This window comes from Nicotiana tomentosiformis, chromosome 1 (genome assembly GCF_000390325.3).
Source record: "Nicotiana tomentosiformis chromosome 1, ASM39032v3, whole genome shotgun sequence".
Classification (NCBI taxonomy): Eukaryota; Viridiplantae; Streptophyta; class Magnoliopsida; order Solanales; family Solanaceae; genus Nicotiana; species Nicotiana tomentosiformis.
The window spans coordinates 60,428,294-60,451,151 of record NC_090812.1 but is presented as its reverse complement, the minus strand read 5'-3'; the positions used below and the strand labels follow the sequence as shown (position 1 = coordinate 60,451,151).

General features: G+C 37.9%; 1 protein-coding gene across 1 annotated transcript; it reads left to right on the top strand.

Moving 5' to 3' along the window:
• The first annotated feature begins 971 nt into the window (after positions 1-971).
• On the top strand, positions 972-5,162 carry LOC104104215 (uncharacterized). Its single transcript, XM_018773446.2, has 5 exons — positions 972-1,289; positions 2,439-2,545; positions 3,305-3,459; positions 4,094-4,166; positions 4,736-5,162. The coding sequence occupies exons 2-5, from the start codon at positions 2,497-2,499 to the stop codon at positions 4,990-4,992; spliced, it is 534 nt and encodes a 177-aa protein (XP_018628962.1). The 5' UTR covers positions 972-1,289; positions 2,439-2,496; the 3' UTR covers positions 4,993-5,162.
• The last annotated feature ends 17,696 nt before the right edge of the window (positions 5,163-22,858 follow it).

The following is a 22,858-nucleotide window of genomic DNA, read 5'->3' as shown; positions in this document are numbered from 1 at the left end:
AAAAAATTTTAGAACTGGATTCCGATCCCGATATCAAAAAGTCAATTCCCCGGTCAAACTTCCAAACTTAAATTTCCTATTTTAGCCATTTCAAGCCTAATTTAACTACGGACTTTCAAAAATAATTCTGAACACACTCCTAAGTCCAAAATCACCATACGTAGCTATTGGAATCATCATAATTTTATTCCGGGGTCGTTTGCACATAAGTCGGCATCCGGTCACTATTTGAACTTAAGCTTTAAAACTTGGAACTAAATGTTCCAATTCATTCCAAAACCTCACCGGACCTAAACCAATTACTCCGGCAAGTCATATATCAGTTATAAAGTACAGAATGAGCAGTAAATAGGGAAATGAGGCTACAACTTTTAAAACGACTGGTTGGGTCGTTACATCAGGTAACTATCTATAATTATAGGAATAGAATTGAATTATGATATTAATGAAAGGGAATTATTACCATACTGAAAATATAAAATAAAAAGTAGATATTTTGATCATTATACCATGCCATTGTCGATCTTATAAAGACAACGAGAATAATATAGTTATAGCTTAATATAGGTTTTAGTCACATTTTATTATACATCCTTTTTCCCTTGAAAAAAGTGTCTAACACAAGTTAGTTTATGTATAATCTTGTAGGGTTTGAATTTAATTTTTTTGTAAGCATTCAATAATATTCGATTAAGGTTTAAAAAAAGTATTTGAAATTGAAATTGAAAAAAAGATTGCGCATTATATTTCGACATGAACTTGACTTCAATACTGAAAATTTGTGACTGAAAATCATATTTATTTCATAATAAAATTATTAATTAATTGGAATTGTTTAAATTTTTCATTTGAGATTGGGCTCGTGCAGAGCACGGGCTATCGCTCACTAATTCTAATCACAGGAGCTAGCAATCCATATGCTCATATTGGTGTTGCTGTGATCGAAGAAGCAGTACTTTCCATCATACCAAACACACCACAAAATTTCATCCCAAAGATTTTATCTCCAATGACCTAATAAGTAGGGCCACATAATTTGCATCTCAACAACGAAATAAATAGTTTATAATAAGTGTTCCTACTAACGGGATTAGAAGTAATAGCAAGCTCACCTTTTAAGTTATAAGTTCATGATTTCTAGGTTTAGTGATTCTGCCATCATAAATTCCTTATATATATAATTTATTTATTTATTTATTTATTATCATTCTCTTCTAATTTTTATTTCACATGGGATTCTAATCGAGCCGCTTCAGAAACTTGGCAACCGCTGTTCTCTGTGTCAGAAGGTGAGCACCGAATTAACTATAAAAAAACGTCAGAGTTAAGCACCCTAAACAAAGCTTCAATTAACTGTAAATTTTTTATCAAAATAAATAGTATCGTATATGTATTTAAGAAAAGCAATTTGGAAATATCTTAGCCGATTGCCCTGTCTTGTTTCTGGATTAGTTAAGGTATTAGAAAATAGAGTCTGATCCATTATGATCCTCGTCAAGGAATACTTGGGTGGTGTATATTTGGATATGGAACAGAATACATGTGACACCTGATCTAAGAGTCAAGCTGATATTGGACATTGACATCCTTTCGTTGGTAATCCTGTTTTGCCTACTAGAGGCAAGAAAGGTTATTTGATTTGCAGGAATAAGCGATTTGGTTCATGCTATCGTTGTACTTGTGCAAAGACGTGAGAATGTGGTTTCAAGATAGCGGAATGATAGATGAAGAAGTGCTACCTGGGGAGTTATGTGATATAAGGACGCCCACCAAAGTGAAAGACAAGTTCTATAGAACAGTTATGAGGCCGATATTGTTATATGGTAGTGAATGTTAGGTCGCTTAAGTTCAATATATCCAAAAGATGAGTGTTGCGGAGATGTGAATGCTAATAAGATTTTAAAATGTCATTCGCCAAAAGGTGCAAGTAGCGGGCACTGAGGATAAAATAAGAGAAGGTTGTTTGAGATGGATTGGTCATATCCTGAGTTGACCTCCAAATGTACCGGTTCGTAGGTGTGAAATTATGGTAAGTTAAGGTGTTAAAAGGGGACGAGGTAGACCTAAAATCACATGGAAAGAAGTTGTGTCGAAAGACCTATAATTTCTTGTAATCAATGCAGACTTAGCTAAAGATAAGGCACAACGGAGGAAAAAGATTGATATAGGCGGGAATAGGTTTTACCCTTGTTAGTACCTTGTTTTTGGTCCTCTTGCTTTTCTATAATGATTATTCTACTAGTTTATATATATTAAACTTGTTTTTCACTCATTATTCTATATGTTGTGATGATGACATGAGTTGAGCTTAAATGGCGAAACATGATTAATAGATTCATATAGCCTCTCCCAACTTATTCGCGATTGATGTGTAGTTGTTGACTTCTTGTTATTGTTGTTGATTGCATACTCAATCTACTCTTCCTTTTGTATTTCAGGATTCTAGTAGGAGTTCAATTTCAGGGAGACTCAGAATTTTTTCAAAGAGATGTTGTTATGTTGTTAACTGCCAGTACCACTATGAGTGCACCTACTTTGCCAATAGGTATGTTTGTGTATATTCCTTGACTGATTCCTTTTAACAAGTACCTCTGCATGTATTTAAAGGAATGCCAGGTTACTATCTTTTTCATGTAATTAGGAGCACACAATGAAAACTTTCATATCCTTTGATCATGTCAAACATTAATATATTACTCCGTATACATCAACTTCTCTTGTTGTTATCTCACTGAGGAGCCTTTGCTGCATTAGATGTAAGAATATCTGAATAGCCATTGCTACAAGTGCTTTAGGAATTATATCAGAACGTAACATGAAGTAATGATCTTTTTGTAATATTGCAGTTGCTGTTCTGCATATAATTTTTGACTGTTTTAGCACTCTCTTTTTCTCTCCATGAAAACATAAATTTGCACTCACCAACATGTTGAAATACTTTTTCTTACTGCAAATCAGTAAAAGTGTGTATGATATATCATCTTAGCTTTCTTGAATTTGGTGTTGTTCAACTCCTTTGAAGTCTAAGATGCATCCTTTGCCCTAACTCAAAAGCTTTTGTCTTTGAGTTTACTTGTCAAAAGAAACACTTAAAAAATAAAAAATCTCGTCTTTGATTTTCTGGTTGACTTGATGTGATGCTGTTAGTTTCTGAATCGAACATTTATGTTTAAGGTTTGTCAAAGATGTCATCAAAAGATTTGATACTTTAAAATTCATCGTTGGCAAAACCATTTGAAGATTTGCTGCTCATCCTGCAGCTTGTGCTATCTATGTTATTAATCGTTGGATGTTGTTGTCACAGTGAGAGCAGACGCTGAATGCCTGAAGCAATTCAAGCCAATAGTATCTTTTGGCCTCCAGCCGCTTGGCATGCAGTCTCAATTTATTAACTATGGAAGACACTTGATATGTCCTGTTCAAGGAAAGCGCGCTTCAATAATATGTGTTGCTGCTCTGGTAACATTTCTGTGGGTACTACTGTTTGTTTGTGTAACTGCTAGCATTGCCATGTTTAGCTAATTACATGCCCCTAATGATTCTAGTTGGTCAGTCGTACTTGTCATGTCCTATATATATTAATTTTGTGCGACTTTTGCTGTGAGAAGCTTCAGAGCTTCAGAATGATAGTACAAGTCGCTGCTCATGGCATAAGTTATCACATTGGACTATGTCTCCTTCAGCATGCCAAGCAGGATTCTGCAGTCAGCATATTGGGAACGACTGCACTCGCTAAAACAAGTACCCTAAAGGCCTAAACTCAAGCTGATTAGCCTCTCTATTTGCCACTCGTTGTTTATAGATATGAATTGGTAAAATGTGGAAATATATCCTTGTTTGTTACTTGAAAGTGGTAGTGTAATGCATTTCTAGTTACAGACAATTCGAAATATGATCTACCAAACTTTTAATCTAAAAAACAACAATGGGAATTAGGACCTCATCATTTATCTATATTGATGTTCTTGATGCTGGTGCTGCGATTACTACTGCTTGCATTTAGTGTTTGGTTTTCCATTTCCCGCATCATTCTAGTAACATTTATTGCCACTAGTATTCCCTGTTCAACCTTTCAATTCTGCATTTAATGCAGAGTGCCAGATGTGCAACTAAAGGCCAGATGCAGACTCTTACAAAGGAAAATTCAACCATTACAGTTGCACCAGGTAATTTTTTTAATGTTCTTTGCGAAACCTGCCTACATACTAACCTCCCCAGATCTGTTCTTTATGGAAATCTGGTGGAACAAAATGAATGGAAATAATACAATCCATATTTTACATGTTAGCTGTTTTCACTGTTATGCTTATGGTTAGTGGTGACCGCATCCCGCCCAGAGGCAGACCCATGTGTATGGATGAGGGGTCACCGGACCCCGTAAACTTCGGCCAAAATCCTATATATATATATATATATATATATATATATATATATATATTTTACCTTGAAAATGGTTAATTTAAAGCAGAATACTAAAAGCATTTATGGGGCACTGATTGAGCAGAATAATGTGCCCCATCGCGTAAAAATTCTGGATCCGCCTCTGATCCCGCCGTGTTGATTTAGAAAGCAGTGTTATTAAAAGTCATTCTTTTGTTGCTTAAAGCTATGCACAATGCCGGTCTGCACATTTTTCAGCAATTTTATCCACCAAAAAATGAGCAGCCATTCTTATATTGTATAAAGATCCTGTGCAAAGTATCATTTGATGCTGATATGTCTGGGCTGAATGCAGGGAAAGAGAAATCTTCTGATCTAGACGATGGTGGGGCTGGGTTTCCCCCTCGTGATGGTGATGGCGGCGTGTGGTGGAGTGGGGGTGAGGATGAGGGTTGGGGTGGTGGTGGGGGTGGAGGCCATTGGGCAGGTGGGGGTGGTGGAGGCCATTGGGCATTCTTCTTTTTTGTTTTTCTTGTCATCCTAGGCTTCTTGAAGGATAAGGAGGAAGAAGGACCCTACCGGGATCAAAGAAGAAGAAAACCAGCATATTGATAATAGAAATCGAAATAATATTGGAAATCGGAGATTTGCAACAAATGTTCTTTTAGTAAATCTATTTTGCCCCTAGATTAGACCTTTATCACTTAATATTTGCCCTTATGTTTCTGTAAATCAAAGCTATTTTGGTGCTCTTTTTGGAAAATGAATGTGGTTCCCTGTAACATGATGTGTTGTACTTTTCACAAGTTCCCTTTCCCTCTGTTGTATCTCTTTAACTGCTCTAATTATCTTTTGCTTTTTCGTAATTTGGACCAAATAATCATATAAAATACGGAGAATATTTGGTCCAAATTACAGAAAGGTTGTTCGTACTAAATACATGAAGCAGAGGCATATATCACCAAAATCCACTAGATATAATTATTGAAAAGCAACCACATTTCTATATCTAGGAGTATTATGTTTCAGCTCTTATTCGATTCATTCTCCGAGTAAGTTCATTTGTGATGAAATCTTTTCTTACCCTGAGGTTAGGCATAAGCTTATTCCTGTCAGTTCCCTCGCTCTCTTTCAATTCTGTCTTGAAAAACATTATGTTAGAAAATAATAAACAAAACGGCATTGAGGCGTGAAAATCTATTGTCCTTAAAGAGTTATCGCAAGTACACTAATTTGGGAAAATACAAAACGATACACTAATTTGGGGAAATACAAAACGATACGCTAATTTGGAAAAATACAAAATGATTCTCTAAAGAATATACTAATTTGGGGAAATACAAAATGATCTCTTCAGAATACAACAAAGTCTTTTAGAATTTTACTTCGTTGGGAATTCTTGTGTATTTATAGGCAACCAAACTCTTTTAGAAAAGATGTCTTGTTTCAAGAAAGATCTGTACAGACTTTGATTATTATATAATAATATATAAATATATAGTTACTTAATTGCACACACTTAAAAGTATGTGTCCTAAATCAAAGACATGATTTACTAAAGCAAATTGTGTAGAATTATGGCCACAAAGGCTATCTAAAGCAAATTAGCTGCTACTAAACCAAGAATGGTATACTGAAATTTCAAAGGCTAAAAGGAGATCAAGCTAGCAATAAGAAATGGAATCAGAAAAAGGTAGAAACCCGACATGCTATAGGAGAGAAAGTAGTTAATGATGTGCCTTTCAAGAGGATGTAGAAGTGGCACAGCAGAAAGTGTCTGACTGAGAAGTTATGTTCTTGTGGTAGTGATAGTTAAATTTTGTCCACACTGAACAACAGAAAAACCTAGCAAAGCTATTTGTTTAATAAATTGATCTTGGAATACAGAGGCCACATATAAAAGGATGCTCTAAGTTTACCTATTTCCCGACGAAAAAAGAACGAAGAACCCAAAAAAAACTCTTTTTAATAGTCAATCAAAACCTTGTATCTTTTTCTGATTTGTAAAAACATATCTTCACATCTTCAGTTTTTTCGGACAAACATTATCTGGTCTGGTTAATGTGAATAAAGAGAAGAATAAAATTTGCACTTACACGGCCGGTTTCAACATAATTAGTGATTAATTTGCTGAGGGAAATCAAAATCAGCACTATTCCTTCCTAGAATCCCATATTCAACGATTTCCTAGCTCAATATCTTATATATATGATAGACCTACTTTAATCTTATTAGGTTGAAATGCTTAGAAAGTTGTTTGCATATCATCAACATGCAGGTTCTTTCATTCCAAATCCTTTTCTGAGATTTACTCTCAGTGGACTTCCTAACAGGAAAAAGATGAATGTCACTTACAGGGACAGAAATTGCTGTTATAGCAAATTGCATTAAGCTTGCTGAAAAGAATAGCAAAGGAGTAAGTATTAAGTAGTCTAAAATAAAGTTACATCATCAGGAAGTGCTCATCGTAGCAAAAAGAAATGTAGTAGTATTGAGAATATTGTGTGAGATAGAACGCTTCAAGACTTTCAATATCGAAGTACATACCTGTCTTCAATGCCTGCAGAAATCAAATTTGCCCAAATTGACCCGCCCAACTTTGACTCAACCAAATTTTGGAGGGGTTATGACCAGGGCGGCTCAATGATATTTGTGGCTTAAAGTCAAACTTCAATAAGGGGCCTAAGATTTTTGTTGTAGAAGAAAACTCATAATTTTATTTGAAATTTATTTTTCTAGTTTTTTGAGATGCGAAATTATTAATAATTTGTTTATAATCGATTTCTTCTAATAATTCTTTTTTAATTGATAATATAGCTAATCCATTTAATCTATCTTGAGACATTGTTGATCTTAAGTAAGATTTTATTAATTTTAATTTTGAAAAACTTCTTTCCGCTGATGCAACTGTTACAGGAATTGTCAACATTATTCTATACGCAATATAAGCATTTGGAAAAGAATCAAACTTTTTTATATGATTAAGTATATCGATTAGAATATCATCTTCTACATGTATTATTTCTCTTAAAACTTTTAATTCAGAAAATAAGTCTAAACCATCAATATTAGAGTGACTATTATGTTTCAAAGAACATTCAAGGTTAAGACAATTTTTCTTTAAGTTCTCATCATCTAGAGATCTCAACTTTTTTCCACTAAATAGGAAACCAAAAATATTTTCATACGCTTCAAATTATTCAAATCTATTTTGAAGTGAAAAAATAGCTTGATCTACTATGTATAAGAAGTAATCAACTCTAAAAGATTGTTCAAGAGATTTTGTAATTTCATTATCAACATTCTCATCAAATTGTTTATTTCTATATATTACATGTTTATTACGAAATTCAAGTTCTATATTCAACTCATATGCAATTTGCTTAGCAGTAATCATGGCAGCTGCAAATTCTTCTTCTCTATGTTTTTTTGAAAAAAGAAATCAAACCCCTAAGTTGATCTATCGACTCAGTTTACTTATAGCACAAGCTATATCTGGTCGTCTACAATTCATGATATACATTAAGCATCCCAACACACGAGCATAATCCAATTGTGATATACTTTGGCCTTTATTCTTTGTTAATGCAAGATTCACGTCAATTGGAGTCTTTGCAATTTTAAAGCCCAAGTGCTTGAATTTTTCAAGTACTGTCTTAATATAATGAGATTGTGACAATGCCAGACCTTGAGGAATCTTATGGATCTTAATTCCCAGAATTAAATCAGCAACTCCCAAGTCTTTCATATCAAACTTGCTATTGAGCATACGCTTAGTAGGATTTATGTTGGCAATGTCATTACTCATTATCAGCATATCATCCACATATAGGCAAACAATGACTATGTGATTTGGAACATGTTTGCAAGCTGGTAGTTAGGTCTCTCTTAGGAAGACAATGAATATATTTTAGACAGAACATCAATATGCATATCTTTTGATTATAAATATTTGCTAATTGAATTAACTGCAAATAGTATATCATACCAAATAGTCATACTCAGTAAAAACTCAAAATTTTCAAGCTCATAAGTTGCTAAACAACTAGCTTCGCTTTTAGTTTTTTGATCCTCAATAACTTCTACTAATTTTAATAAAGCATTTCTTATTTGTAGAGTTTGAAATCGTATTGCTTTAATACTGGCAATTATTTCAATTAGACTAAAAAAATATTCTGTTACTTTCTTGATAGATCTTTTCATTTTTTTCCTTAAATGCCAAATTATTTTTTCCAAGAGTTTTTATCACAACAATAATTCTTGATAATACATTTTTCCAGTGCTCTCTATCTCTATTGATTTGTTCTTGAACATCTTTATCAATTGTTTTACTTTTGTACAATCTCATTTCTAAATCAATCCATGCACCCATGTTAATAATATACTCTTTTGATGTTTCATGAGCTTTGAGGTTAGCACTTATATTTCTCCAATCATTACTACCGTCACTAGCTAATTTACTGCTACAAAAGCTAAAAGTCATATTAAACAACTTACAACAAAAACAAAATATCTTATCCAAATTTTTAGAGTAAACTAACCATCTTCTTTCATGTCTTTCTCAATTAGCCAATTTTTGAATATAATTTATGGTAGAAAAATATCTAAAGAATTTATCCTTTGGAAAATCTATGTTAGTAATTATAATTGGCCCATTTTTTACTAATAGATCTCTCAACTTTGTATCTATACTAGTCCATTGACTAGGATCATATATGTTCCTAGAAGTATAATTATCCAACTTATTTAGAACTTCTTGTTTTTCTTGAGGATATATGTTAGATTTCTTACCAACTTCTCCTCCTTTCTCTTCTTCTTGAATTTTATTATTGTCTATCTCAATTATATTAGTGATTTGTTCATCTATCATAAAATTTTTCATATTTTCTGATTTAGAATTTTTACTATTCGCTACAAATTTATCAAGTGCTCCTTTTTGGGATTGTATTCGAGCTTCAATCCTTTTCCTTTTTTGACGTTTTGAACATCCGGATTCATATTTTCTAGTTGACATATTAAAACTCTAATAAATAACTAAAAAGACAATATATACTTACAAAGAAAATATATCCAAAAAAATTAAAAAGTAGATGCAAATAATAAAATATAAAACAATCAAACCTGATTCAACAAATAGATAATTCGATAAGCTTTTGCTACTTCAAAATTCTTGATGTAACGCTAAAATACTTGAGAACAAATAGAATAAATAGTACTTGTGTTCTGCTCTTTTATTTTGTGATAGTGACTCAATGAGATTGGAATGTAGAGAAGGCCAAAGGAACAATAGAAGAGTAAAAGTTAATAGACTTTTGCAGAGAAAGATAAAAAGAGATAAAGAATGTGGGCCCATTTATAATAATGATGGTACATAAATGAGGCAAGATTGTGGAATGTTCACACGTAAATAAGGCATGGATCCCAAAAATGTATTCTTTTTTTCAATTGTTCTCCAACGCCCCTTTCCTTGAAACTTACATTTTTTTCTTTCTTTTCAAATACTTAATATTGTTTAAAAAAAATGGACAAATACATTAATTGTTAGAAAATTTTGGGGCCCCTACAAATAAGGGGCCCTAAGCAACGACTTTACTTGCTTGGCCATTAGGCCGGCCCTGGTTATGACCCACTCGTTTATTAGTTCAACCCGTTTTTATCTGCCCAAATATAGCCCAACCCGCCTATTTGACACCCTAGATATAATCCGTAGAAACATCCAGGCTTGAAAAATTCTTTTTTCAGCTAAACCACAAAATTGATATTTGTGTCCCCAAACTTTGCCAGTTACCTCTACTGTAGTACATCAACAGCAGGGACGTAGAGGAGATAAAGGGATGTCAGGTAAGTCAGGAACTATTAATAACAGAGTAATAAAATGATATTAACCTACCTACAACTTGCAAATTTGTCTCTCCAATTTCAAGAGCACTTTATGGAATTTCTGGAGCTGTCATTCTGGAAGAATAAAAATAGAAGTTATGAAATCAAGTGTTTTAGTCCAGAAACAAAAAAACATAATGACAATTTACGCACAGTATAATTCCATCTACTTCAATTGAAAAATTAAATAGATGTAATTTACTGGGGACTAAATTCAAAAATATTTTGTTCTATGATAGAAAAGCCTCAGAGTGTGTCATTCCATATGAACATATACATATCGATTTGATGTGGAAACTCCACGGGTGAGAATAGTCAATGGAAATCCTTTGTAGATCATAACACCAGACAATGTTATTCTGATCATCAATCTAAATAAATGGTACAAGCTCGTGACTCCTCTCAAAAGGCTAAAATATGGGGAACAAATATAATGACACGAGTATCCTAATCTCTAGTACTCTTATTGGATCATTCATTAACAACAACAACATCTCAGTGTACACTTATTGGATCATTCATTGATTAGACATTTTCTACTTGAACTGAAAAGAAATATATAACTCCTATTTTGCACCAATCATCTATATTTTTTGTCTGTCATTGAGTACAATTTTATGTCAATAGCAAGAAAAATCTCTTTTTTTATGACATGACAACTATTTCTGAAACCAACTTCATGAAACTTCTATCGACTAGAAGATCGAGGAAAACAGTTGCCAAAATTTCATGTAACTCAAATGGAGGTTTTGTCTTTTAGTTCAACCTTCTAAATCATTGATACCAAACACAAGTTTTACTCTAAGGAGAGCTCTGATACCATGTGAGTTATGTGAGATTGGGAGAATATATAAGTACTATGTCTTACACTTAGAAGCTTTTACATACACTTTATAAATTACGAATTGTTATTTCCATATGGAGCATTATTAATTTATTGTAAGTGTTTACATCTACTTACACATATGATAAATCTAACAGAGATCAACCAATAACTCGCACAGTACTTGCAATTGATTGTAGTTACTTATGCTACAATTTTACTTAACAGGATACGAAAGAAGTGTATTTATAGATATAAGGGCCCATAAAGTACAAAAACTTACTTTACCCAGTGGTAGGTGTTACAATGACATCTACTTTCTTAAAAATCTCCATGTGATAGTACATTATCCTTCGCCTACAATAAGAGACACAAGAAAGTTAAAATAAAATATTGCAAACACAAAATTCGAAAATAAAATATTGAATTTTTACCATTAAAAATAGAATATAATTGGATAAAATAGTAATTACTGAATATTTGAAATATTTTATTTTCGAATAAAATATTTCAAACATAAAAATTCAAAAATAAAATATTAACTTTTTACCATTAAAAATAGAATATAATTGAATAAAATAGTAATTACTAAATATTTGAAATTTGGTATGAGCTAGCATTAAAATTTCGAATCAACAAGAAAATAAAGTATTTTTTTATATGAGAACAAATAATTTAGAATTAACTAATTAACAAAATAATCCAATTCATCTTCTACAATTTATCATACAAGTAAAATTATTGTTTTAAATTAACATAATAGGGTACGCAAATTGTGCTCTTAAGAAGAGAATCGACTGTAAAAGAAATCAAACAATAAGAGGAATATCATTTTTAATATAATTTTAAGAGTCAAATTGATAAATTGCTATTCATTTAACTGAATTGACATTCTTCACTTAGCAAACATTTTACTTTGGCTTTTATTTTATAACTCAAATATGGAGTATAATTTTTTTATATAATATTTATAGAATTTTTAAAAAGCTTATATTCATTGAGTTGGGTACACGCGCTACGCGCATAACCTAAAACTGGTTTACTATAATCAAGTAATAAATAAAGGAAAGAATATTTATCGACCATAGTTAAATAATAAAAACATACATAAAAGACTCACATTATGTGATTAATTAACAGAAAATGAAAGTAGCAGAAATGAGGATGTTGAGATAGATGTGCGGGCACACAAGAATGGATAAGATTAGGAATGATGATATTCGGGAGAAGGTGGGTGTGGCTCCCATTGATGACAAGATGCAGGAAGCGAGACTCGGATGGTGCGGGCATGTACAGAGGAGAAGCCCAAATACACCGGTGAGAAGGTGTGAGTGGCTGGCTTTGGAAGGCACGAGAAGAGGTAGGGGGAGGCCTAACAAGTATTGGGGAGAGGTGATCAGGCAGGACATGGCGCGACTTCAAATTTTCGAGGATATGGCCCTTGATAGGAAGTTGTGGAGGTCGAGTATTAGGGTTGTAGGGTAGGGTCGTAACTATGTGAGGCTAGTCTCATAGAATTTTTGTCTTAGTCTGCTAGTGGTTAATGTTGTGTTCTCACTACTCTTTCGTTTTATAGTGCCGGGTCTATTTACTGGTTATTGCTATTGTTTTAATTTATTTTCTGGCTTTTATGATGTTGTTATTATTCCTTTGACATTTTATAACGTGTCTCAACTCTAGAGCGTGAGATAGGTATAAGGATTTTGACATTTTCATTAATTGCCTAGTGGTCTGTCACTTCTGTTAGAAATTTTATTATTCATTGTTGTATATGCTGACCGTTAAGGCGTTAATAGTTTAAACCTGCTTGCCGGATGCTTTATTTGGAAATGTTGGCTGTGTTTGAATGCATAGAACATGATATAACAGCAACTACTGCTACTACTATTCTCAATTACAAGCATGGAACGGTTGGATTGGAAAGCAAAAATGTATTCTTTCTTTTTGATAAGTAAATGAATTGTATTACAATAGGGGAAAACCATGTACAGAATAGGTAAAATGAAACCTATCTAAAGTAAATTTGTTTTCACAAAAGCGGTCCAATCATCCATTCATGTTTGGTATTGTGAGTTCAACATTACCATACAAAAAGTTAAACAAATCAGCTTCATTTGCAGAAGGATCTTTCCTTCCATTCGAAAGTTTTTCAGTTCCGTTCCCTCAATATGGTCAACATAACTCCCTGGGGAGTCCCTTTCCATGTTGTTCCCCTTCTCTGCTTCCGACACCCAAGCAATGTCTTAAAAAGAACTTGGAATTCCCAGCGGACACTGAAAAGATTTAGAAGTTCCATAACATTGTCACAAACTACGCAATGAATGAGAAAATGGTCATTTCCGCCACTACCTCTCTGCACATAAAGCACTACAACATGATTCTCTTTCTTTATTTCTTTAAGTTCACAGCTGTTAAATTGTCACTCGTGTTAGACCACACACTTGTCTCTCACTGGTTGTGTAAGGGTTTATAATGTCGTGGACAACTCAATACATTGCCTCACAGTTTTGGGGTTGGATATTCAGATTCTTTGACATGATATTAGATTCAAATTTTAGTAAGCTCATTTTGTCAACCCTTCTCTATACTATTCTATCGACTGTGGCTGGATATGGGCTTCTCTCTATCTTTCTCTTTCTCAATTCAGCCCATTAAGCCCTAACTTTACTCCATGCTCCTCTTTTAACCTGTTGAACCTACTCACTCTCTTTGCTCTAAGCTACTCTTCAGCCTGATAAACTTACCGTCTCTTCCTCAGGTTCGGCCTACTCGTCAATTGCTCCCTCTTTACCTTAGGTCCATCCTTTCATCTTCTTAAAAAAGGGGGAAAACAGGTCTTCAAAAATCCACTCGTAAACCCTAGAGCAAGGTTACATATGCGGGAGGATGTTATGTTAGAGCATACACTTGGCCCTCAATATTGGTTGTTTAAGGGTTAATCTTGAGACACTCTATCCATTGAATTAAGATTTGGGGTTCAATACTCATATTCTTCCACAACTCCAAACAACTATCAATACAAAAAGTTAAATTTTTTGTGGCCCTAGTACATTAGAAACTCTATGCCTCCCATCCTTAACAAACCAGAAAGAAAAAATAATAGAGAAGTTGTAACGACCCGGCCGGTCGTTTCGAGAGTTGTAGCCCCGTTTTCTCATTTACTGCTCCATTTATACTTTATAGCTGTTATATGACTTATCGGGTTAGTTGGTTCGGGTCCGGAGTGAATTCAGTGTAAAATGAGACAGTTAGTCTCTTAAATGGAAAGTTTAAGTTGGAAAAGTCGACAGTATATTGATCTATGCGTAAACGACCCCGGATTCGAATTCCGATGATTCCAACTGCTCCGTATGATGATTTTAGACTTAGTAGCGTATCCGAAAACTTATTTGGAGGTACGAAGTGGGATTAGGCTTGAAATGGCGAAAGTCGAATTTTTGGGAAGTTTGACCGGGGGTTTGACTTTTTGATATCGAGGCTGGATTTCAATTCTAGAAGTTGCAGTAGTTTCGTGGGATCAATTATAACTTGTGTGCAAAATTTGAGGTCAATCGGACGTGATTTGATAGGTTTCGGTGTCGTTTGTAGAATTTGGAAATTTTGAAGTTTCTTAGGCTTGAATCCGTGCATAATTCGTATTTTCGATGTTGTTGGAGGCGATTTGAAGATTCGATTAAGTTCGTATGATGTTATAAGACTTGTTAGTATGTTTGGTTGATATTTCGGGGGGCCTCGGGTTGATTTCGGGTGGTTAACGGACTTGGAATGTGATTTGAGAAGTTCCTGAAGTCTAAGAGCTGCTGGTGTGACCACACCTGCAGAGATAGGACCGCAGATGCGATGCTGCAGGTGCGGCAGGTTAAGCGCAGGTGCGTAAAGGATGGAGACCAGCAGGGGTCGCAGGTGCGATGGTTTCTCCGCACCTGCAATATCGCAGACGCGGACCATGGGTCGCAAGAGCGGAGGCAGTTGGGGTTAGTCATTTTCGCAAGTGCGCCCAGATTTTTCGTACCAGCGGGCACGCATGTGCGAGCCCAGGCTCCGCAGTTGCGGAAGTGCCTGGGTAGAACCTATATCAGCGGGGTCCGAGATATTTGGCTTCATTTCATCATTTTGAGTTCGGATGTTAGAGCTTTTGAGAGGGCTTTTCAAGTGGAATTCTTGAGGTAAGTTCCTTGTCTTCATTTTTCTTAAATAATTATGTTTCCTCACTGATTTTTCACCTAGATGGTGTGTTTTTGAGGTGTAAATTGGGGATTTGAGGCTAGGGATTTGGAGAGTTGGTTTTGAGGATTTGAATGACCAATTGGTGTCGGATTTTGATGAATTTGATATGGTTGGGCTCGTGAGAGAATGAGCTTTAGGATTTTGTGACTTTTTCGAATTTCGAGACGTGGGCCCGGGGGCGGGTTTGGGCCGATTTCGGATTTTGGCTATAATTTCATATTTTTCTTGTGGAATTAATTCTTTTAGCCTATATTGATTGTATTGAACTGCTTGTGGCTAGATTCGGGACGTTTAGAGATGGATTTGAGAGGCAAGGGCATTTTGGAGTAGAATTTAGCCCGGATTGAGGTAAGTAACACTTTCAAACTTGGTTTGAGGGTTCGAAACCCTGAATTATATGTTATGTGATTGGTATTAAGGTGACGCACATGCCAAGTGACAGGCGTGCACCATGAGAATTGTGATCTGGTTGACTCCATGTCACCGTATAGTGGTTTTATCTTATTGATATCTGTATTTTCATCATGTGATAAAGTAATTGAATTGTCACTCATGCTAGATATCATGTCTAGGCTTTATGTCGGTACTGTTGGGACCCATAGTGGTCGTTTCTTGTTGTTGTCTTACTGATTTCAATCATATTTCATACTCAGTCATATTCATTCATTTCATATCTCATCGCAGTCTCTGTTGTTATTTATTGATGCATCATATTATTATTTTCGGGCTAGTATCATGACATTGTGAGTCCGTGAGAGAGAGACTGGAGAGATTGATGACTGAGTGATGCCGAGTGCCTGATTATGAGTGACATTTATGGGATCGGGCTGCACGCCGCAGTGGTTATACTGATATTTGATAGCGCTTGGGCTGAAAGAGTCCCTTCGGAGTCTGCACACACACCCAGTGATCACGGTTGATAATATATGGAGATGGATCTTCTCCACAGGGCTGGATTGACCTTCATCGGTACTGGGTGATTTATAGTGAGTGATATATATGTTCTGGGATGGATCTTCCTTGGGCCGTATGGGCCATATACAGTACCGAGTTGTGGAGTATTTGAGAGTGTGAACCTTCAGATGGATCTTCTCCACAGGGATGGATTGGCCTTCCTCGATACTAGGTGACTTATAGTCAGTGATGTATATGTTCCAGGATAGATCTTCCCTGGGTCGTATAGGCCATATACAGTACCGAGTGGTTGAGTATTTGAGAGTGTGAGCACATGAGGCTGACAACATGGTGTATCATATACAGCATGTGCATTGACATGTAGAGATAGTAGATCCATATTCTTTACACTGTTCGGATCTGTTGGACCTTGCTGTTTTGAGTTACCCATTTAATTTGAAAGTATGCCTACGTTTCTACACTATTATTTTCTGTATTGAAATGTGTCGGTTGAGTTCGTCACTACTTTCAGCCCACAGTTTGGGTTTGTTACTTACTGGGTAAGTTGTACTCACGCTACACCCTGCACCTCGTGTGTAGATCCAGGTGCTTCTGGTTACGGCAGTTGCTGATTGAGGAGATAGGATCTCGGAGACTATCGAGGTAGTTGCATGGCATTCGTAGGCCTTGACTCACCTTCATTATCTTTATTTGTACTTCTGTTTTTACTCTTTAGACATTGTAGTAGACTGTATCCTGACATAGATGCTCATGTACTCAGTGACACCCCAGTTTTGGGATAGATTGTATTGTGTTGCGGGTTTATTTCGGTTTTAAAAAGGTTTTTCTTAAATATTAAATTGCTTGTGCCTATATTTTAAAGCTTTTACTGTGTTGAGATAGTTGAGTAGCGGCTTGCCTAGTTTCACGATAGGCGCCATCACGACGGTTGATTTTTGGGTCGTGACAAGTTGGTATCAGAGCCTATGTTACATAGGTCTCATGAGTCATGAGCAGGTTTAGTAGAGTCTTGCGGATCGGTACGGAGACGTCTGTACTTAACTTCGAGAGGCTGCCGAATCCTTAGGAAAAATTTCACTTTCTTGTACTTTGTCATGCGAATTTGTTGATTCAGGAAACTGAATTTTTGTTATTTTATTCTCTCACAGATGGTGAGGGCACGTACTACTGGGCAGGATGGACAACCACCAGTACCACTAGCTAGGGCTGTGAGAGGCCGAGGTCGCGGTAGTGGCAGCGGTAGGGGCAGAGGTACAGCTAGGGCAGTACCTGCAGACCTACCAGTTGCTCCGGCTCAGGCACCAGCTGTGCCTATTGTGATTCCAGGCCTTCAGGAGACTTTGGCCCAGATATTGACAGCTTGCACTGGCCTTGCTCAGCTGGTTTCGACTCAGGCCGTACCTTCCACTTCTCAGGCCGGGGGAGGTACTCATACCCCTGTTGCCCGTACTCCTGATCAGGTGGTGCAGGGACTTCAGATACCGGGGGCATTACCAGCCCAACCGGCTGCAGTTTCTCAGAGCTCGGTAGTCCCTGTTATGCTAGACGATGAGTAAAGAAGGCTTGAGAGACTTGGGAGGCTTTGACCTCCATCATTTAGTGGTGATTTGTCAGAGAATGCTCAAGGTTTTCTGGATAGGTGTGAGCGAATTCTTCGGACAACGGGTATTCTGGAGACCAGTGGGGTCTCGTTCACTACTTTTCAGTTTTCTGGGGCTACCTTCAGATGGTTGGAGGCTTATGAGAGACGCAGGTCGGTCGGTGCAGCACCACTTACATGGCCGGAGTTCTCCGTTCTCTTCTTAGAGAAGTTCATGCCGCAGTCTCGCAGAGAGGAGCTGCGTAGGCAGTTTGAGCAGCTTCGTCAGGATGGCATGACTGTGATGCAGTATGAGATGAGGTTTTCTGAGTTGGCCCGTCACACAGTTTGGCTAGTTCCCACTGATAGGGAGAGGATTCGGAGGTTAGTCGATGGCCTCACATATCAGTTACTGTTGCTTATGACTAGGGATAGGGTATCTGGTGCTACTTTTGATGAGGTTGTCGATATTTCTCGGTAGATAGAGATGGTCCACAGTCAGGAGCGGGGTGAGAGGGAGGCCAAGAGGCCTCGTGGATCAGGTGATTTCAGCGGTGTTCCTTCAGGGGGTCAGTTTTACCGCGGTAGAGGTTGACCTTGCAGGCACGCTCAGACGGGTCGTCCAGTTCACTATGGTGCATCATCCAACCATGGTTCATATAGTTATCATCATGGACAGTCATCTCTCAGTGCCCTACCAGCTCAGAGTTCATCCCATGCACCTTCAGTTCAGGGCTCATCGGCACCGGGTTCATCTAGCGGGTATTCTGGTGCTCGAGGTTCTCTCCAGTCCCTACCGCCATTCGCAGGGAGGGGTTGTTTAGAGTGTGGATATATGGGTCACATCAAGAGGTATTGTCCCCGCCTTACGGGAGGTCCAGCTCGGTAGAGGGGTCATCCTACGACTTCAGCTCCCGTTATTTCACCACTCACTCAGCTAACTCGGGGTGGAGCTCAGTCAGTTAGGGGTCACCCTAGAGGGGGAGGCTGATCAGGCGGCGGTCAGGCTCAATTCTATGTTATTCCTGCCAGACCAGATGTTGTTGCTTCAGAGGCAGTGATCACATGTATTGTCTCAGTTTGCCACAGAGAGGCCTTTATAGTGTTTGACCCAGGTTCCACTTATTCATATGTATCATTGTACTTCTCTCATCATTTGGATATGCCCCGTGAGTCCTTAGTTTCATATGTTCATGTCTCTACACTGGTGGGCAATACTATTATTGTGGACCGTGTATATCGGTCGTGTATAGTGACCATTGGGAGTCTGGATACTAGAGTTGATCTCTTATTGTTTAGCATGGTTGATTTTGACATGATCTTGGGTATGGATTGGTTATCTCCATGTCATATTATTCTAGATTGTCATGCTAAGACTATGACGTTGGCGATACCAGGGTTGCCGAGGATTGAGTGGAGAGGTTCTCCAGACTATGTTCCCAGTAGAGTGATTTCATATTTGAAGGCCCATAGGATGGTTGGGAAGGGTTTTTTTTTATCTTATTTGGCCTTTGTGAGGGATTCTAGTATTGATGCTCCTACTATTGATTCGGTTCAGGTAGTGCGGGAATTTTCGGATGTGTTTCCTATAGACTTATCGGGCATGCCACCCGACAAGGATATTGACTTCGGTATTGACTTGGTGCCGGGCACTCAGCCCATTTCTATTCCACCATATCGCATGGCACTAGCTGAGTTGAAGGAATTGAAGGAGAATCTTCAGGAACTCCTTGATAAGGGGTTTATTAGGCCTAGTGTGTCACCTTGGGGTGCGTCGGTGTTGTTTGTGAAGAAGAAGGACGGTACCATGAGAATGTGCATTGATTATAGGTAGTTGAACAAAGTTACAATCAAGAATAAGTATCCTTTTTCGCATATTGATGATCTGTTTGACCAGCTTCAGGGAGCGAGAGAGTTCTCCAAGATTGATTTGAGGTCTGGATATCACCATTTGAAGATTCGGGACTCAGATATTCTAAAGACAGCATTCAAGACCCGTTATGATCATTATGAGTTTCTTGTGATGTCTTTTGGGCTGACCAATGCCCTAGTAGCGTTCATGTATCTGATGAACAGTGTGTTTCAGCCTTATCTCGACTTGTTTGTTATTGTATTCATTGATGATATCCTGGTGTACTCTCGTAGCCAAGAAGAGCATGCCCAGTATCTGCGGATTGTGTTGCAACGGCTAAGGGAGGAGAAGCATTATGCCAAGTTCTCTAAGTGTGAATTTTGGCTCAGTTCAGTCGCATTCTTGGGACACATGGTGTCCAGTGAGGGTATTCGGTTGGATCCGAAGAAGATAGAGGCGGTTCAGAGTTGGCCCAAACCGCCCTCAGCTACGGAAATTCAGAGCTTTCTCGGCTTGGCCGGTTATTATCGTCGCTTTGTGGAGGGTTTCTTGCTATTGCATCGCCCTTGACCAAACTGACCCAAAAGGGTGCTCCTTTCAGGTGGTCGGATCAGTGTGAGGAGAGCTTTCAGAAGCTCAAGACTGCCTTGACCACAGCTCTAGTTCTAGTTTTACCGTCACCTTCAGGCTCTTATACAGTGTATTGTGATGTTTCTCGGATCGGCATTGGGTGTGTGCTGATGTAGGAGGGTAGAGTAATTGCTTATGCTTCGCGCCAGTTGAATCCTCATGAGAAAAACTACCATGTTCATGATTTGGAGTTGGCTGCCATTGTTCATGCGTTGAAGATTTGGAGGCACTATCTCTATGGTGTGTCTTGTGAGATATTTACTGATCATCATAGCCTCCACAAAAGGATCTAAATTTGAGACGGCGGAGATGGTTGGAGCTTCTAAAAGACTATGATATCACCATTTTGTATCATCCAGGGAAGGCTAATGCGATGGCTGGTGCCTTGAGTAGAAAATCGGTAAGTATGGGTAGTCTTGCATTCATTCCCGATGGGGAGAGACCTCTTGCAGTTGATGTTTAGGCTTTGTCCAACCAGTTCATAAGATTGGATATTTCGGAGCCCGGCCGTTCTAGCTAGTGTGGTTTCTCGGTCTTCCTTATATGATCACATCAGAGAGTGCCAGTATGATGATCCCAATTTGCTTGTCCTTAAGGATACGATTCAGCACGGTGATGCCAGAGATGTGACTATTGGAGATGAAGAAGTATTAAGGATGCAGGGTCGGATTTGTGTGCCCAATGTGGATGGGCTACGTGAGTTGATTCTTGAGGAGGCCCACAGTTCGAAAATATTACATTCATTCGGATGCCGCGAAGATGTATCAGGACTTGAGGCAGCACTATTGGTGGAAGAGAATTAAGAAGGATGTAGTAGGGTTTGTAGCTCGGTGCCTTAACTGTCAGCAGGTGAAGTATGAGCATCAGAGACTGGGTGAATTGCTTCAGAGGTTAGAGATTCCAGAGTGGAAATAGGAGCAGATCACCATGGATTTTGTAGTTGGACTCCCACGGACTTCGAGGAAGTTCGATGTTATTTGTGTGATTGTGGATCGGCTGACCAAGTCTGCGCACTTCATTCTAGTTGGTACTACCTATTCTTTGGAGCGGTTGGCTGAGATTTACATCCGAGAGATTGTTCGCTTTCACTATGTACCAGTTTTCATCATTTCAGATAGAGGCACGCAGTTTACATCACAGTTTTGGAGAGCCGTACAACGAGAGTTGGGCACCCAGGTTGAGTTGAGCACAACATTTCACCCTCAGACGGACGGACAGTCCGAGCATACTATTCAGATATTGGAGGACATGCTACGCGCTTGTGTCATTGATTTTGGGGGTTCTTGAGATCAGTTTTTGCCACTCGCGAAGTTTGCTTACAACAACAGTTATCAGTCGAGCATCCAGATGGACCCGTATGAGGCTTTGTATGGGAGGCGGTCTAGATCTCCGGTGGGTTAGTTTGAACCCGGTAAGGCTAGACTTTTGGGTACAGACTTGGTTCAGGATGCATTGGACAAGGTTAAATTGATTCAAGAGCAGCTTCGCACAGTGCAGTCCAGATAGAAGAGTTATGCCAAAAGGAAAGTTAGTGATGTGTCTTACATGATTGGGGAGAAGGTTCTGCTAAAGGTTTCACCCATGAAGGGTGTTATGAGGTTCGGGAAGAAGGGCAAGTTGAGCCCTCGGTTCATTGGGCATTTTGAGGTACTTCAGAGGATTGGGGAAGTGGCTTACAAGCTTGCCTTGCCACCAAACCTGTCGAGTGTGCATCCAGTATTTCATGTTTCTATGCTCCGCAAGTATATCGGAGATCCGTCTTATGTTTTGGATTTCAATACGGTTCAGTTGGATGGTGATTTGACTTATAATGTGGAGCCGATGGCCATTTTGGATCGGCAGATTTGAAAGTTGAGGTCAAAGGATATAGCTTCAGTGAAGGTGTAGTGGAGAGGTCAGCCCGTGGAGGAGACTACTTGGGAGACCGAGCGGGAGATATGGAGCAGTTATATACGCCTATTTGAGATTCCAGTTATGTTTCTAGACCCGTTCGAGGACGAACGTTTGTTTAAGAGGGGGAGGATGTAACGACCTGGTTGGTAGTTTCGAGAGTTGTAGCCCCGTTCCCCTATTTACTACTCCATTTATGCTTTATAGGTGTTATATGACTTATCGGGTTAGTTGGTTCCGGTCCGGAGTGAATTCGGTGTGAAATGAGACACTTAGTCTCTTAAATAGAAAGTTTAAGTTGAAAAAGTCGAGTGGATGTTAATCTATGTGTAAACGACCCCAGATTCGAATTTTGATGGATCCAGTAGCTCCGTATGGTGATTTTAGACTTAGGAGTATGTCCGAAAAATTATTTGGAGGTCCGTAGTGGGATTAGGCTTGAAATGGCGAAAGTCGAACTTTTGAAAAGTTTGATCGGGGGTTGAATTTTTTATATCGAGATCGGATTCCGATTTCGGAAGTTGCAATAGGTTTGTGGGGTCATTTATGACTTGTGTGCAAAATTTGAGGTCAATCGGACGTGATTTGATAGGTTTCGGTGTCGTTTGTAGAATTTGGAAATTTTTTGCAGTTTTTTAGGCTTGAATTTGTGCGTAATTCATGTTTTCGATGTTGTTGGAGG

Coding starts and splice junctions, on each gene's coding strand:
- LOC104104215 (XM_018773446.2), top strand. CDS start 2,497: ATGTTGTTAACTGCCAGTACCACTATGAGTGCACCTACTTTGCCAATA. Junction 2,546..3,304: donor TGCACCTACTTTGCCAATAG/GTATGTTTGTGT, acceptor TTGTTGTCACAG/TGAGAGCAGACGCTGAATGC. Junction 3,460..4,093: donor TAATATGTGTTGCTGCTCTG/GTAACATTTCTG, acceptor CATTTAATGCAG/AGTGCCAGATGTGCAACTAA.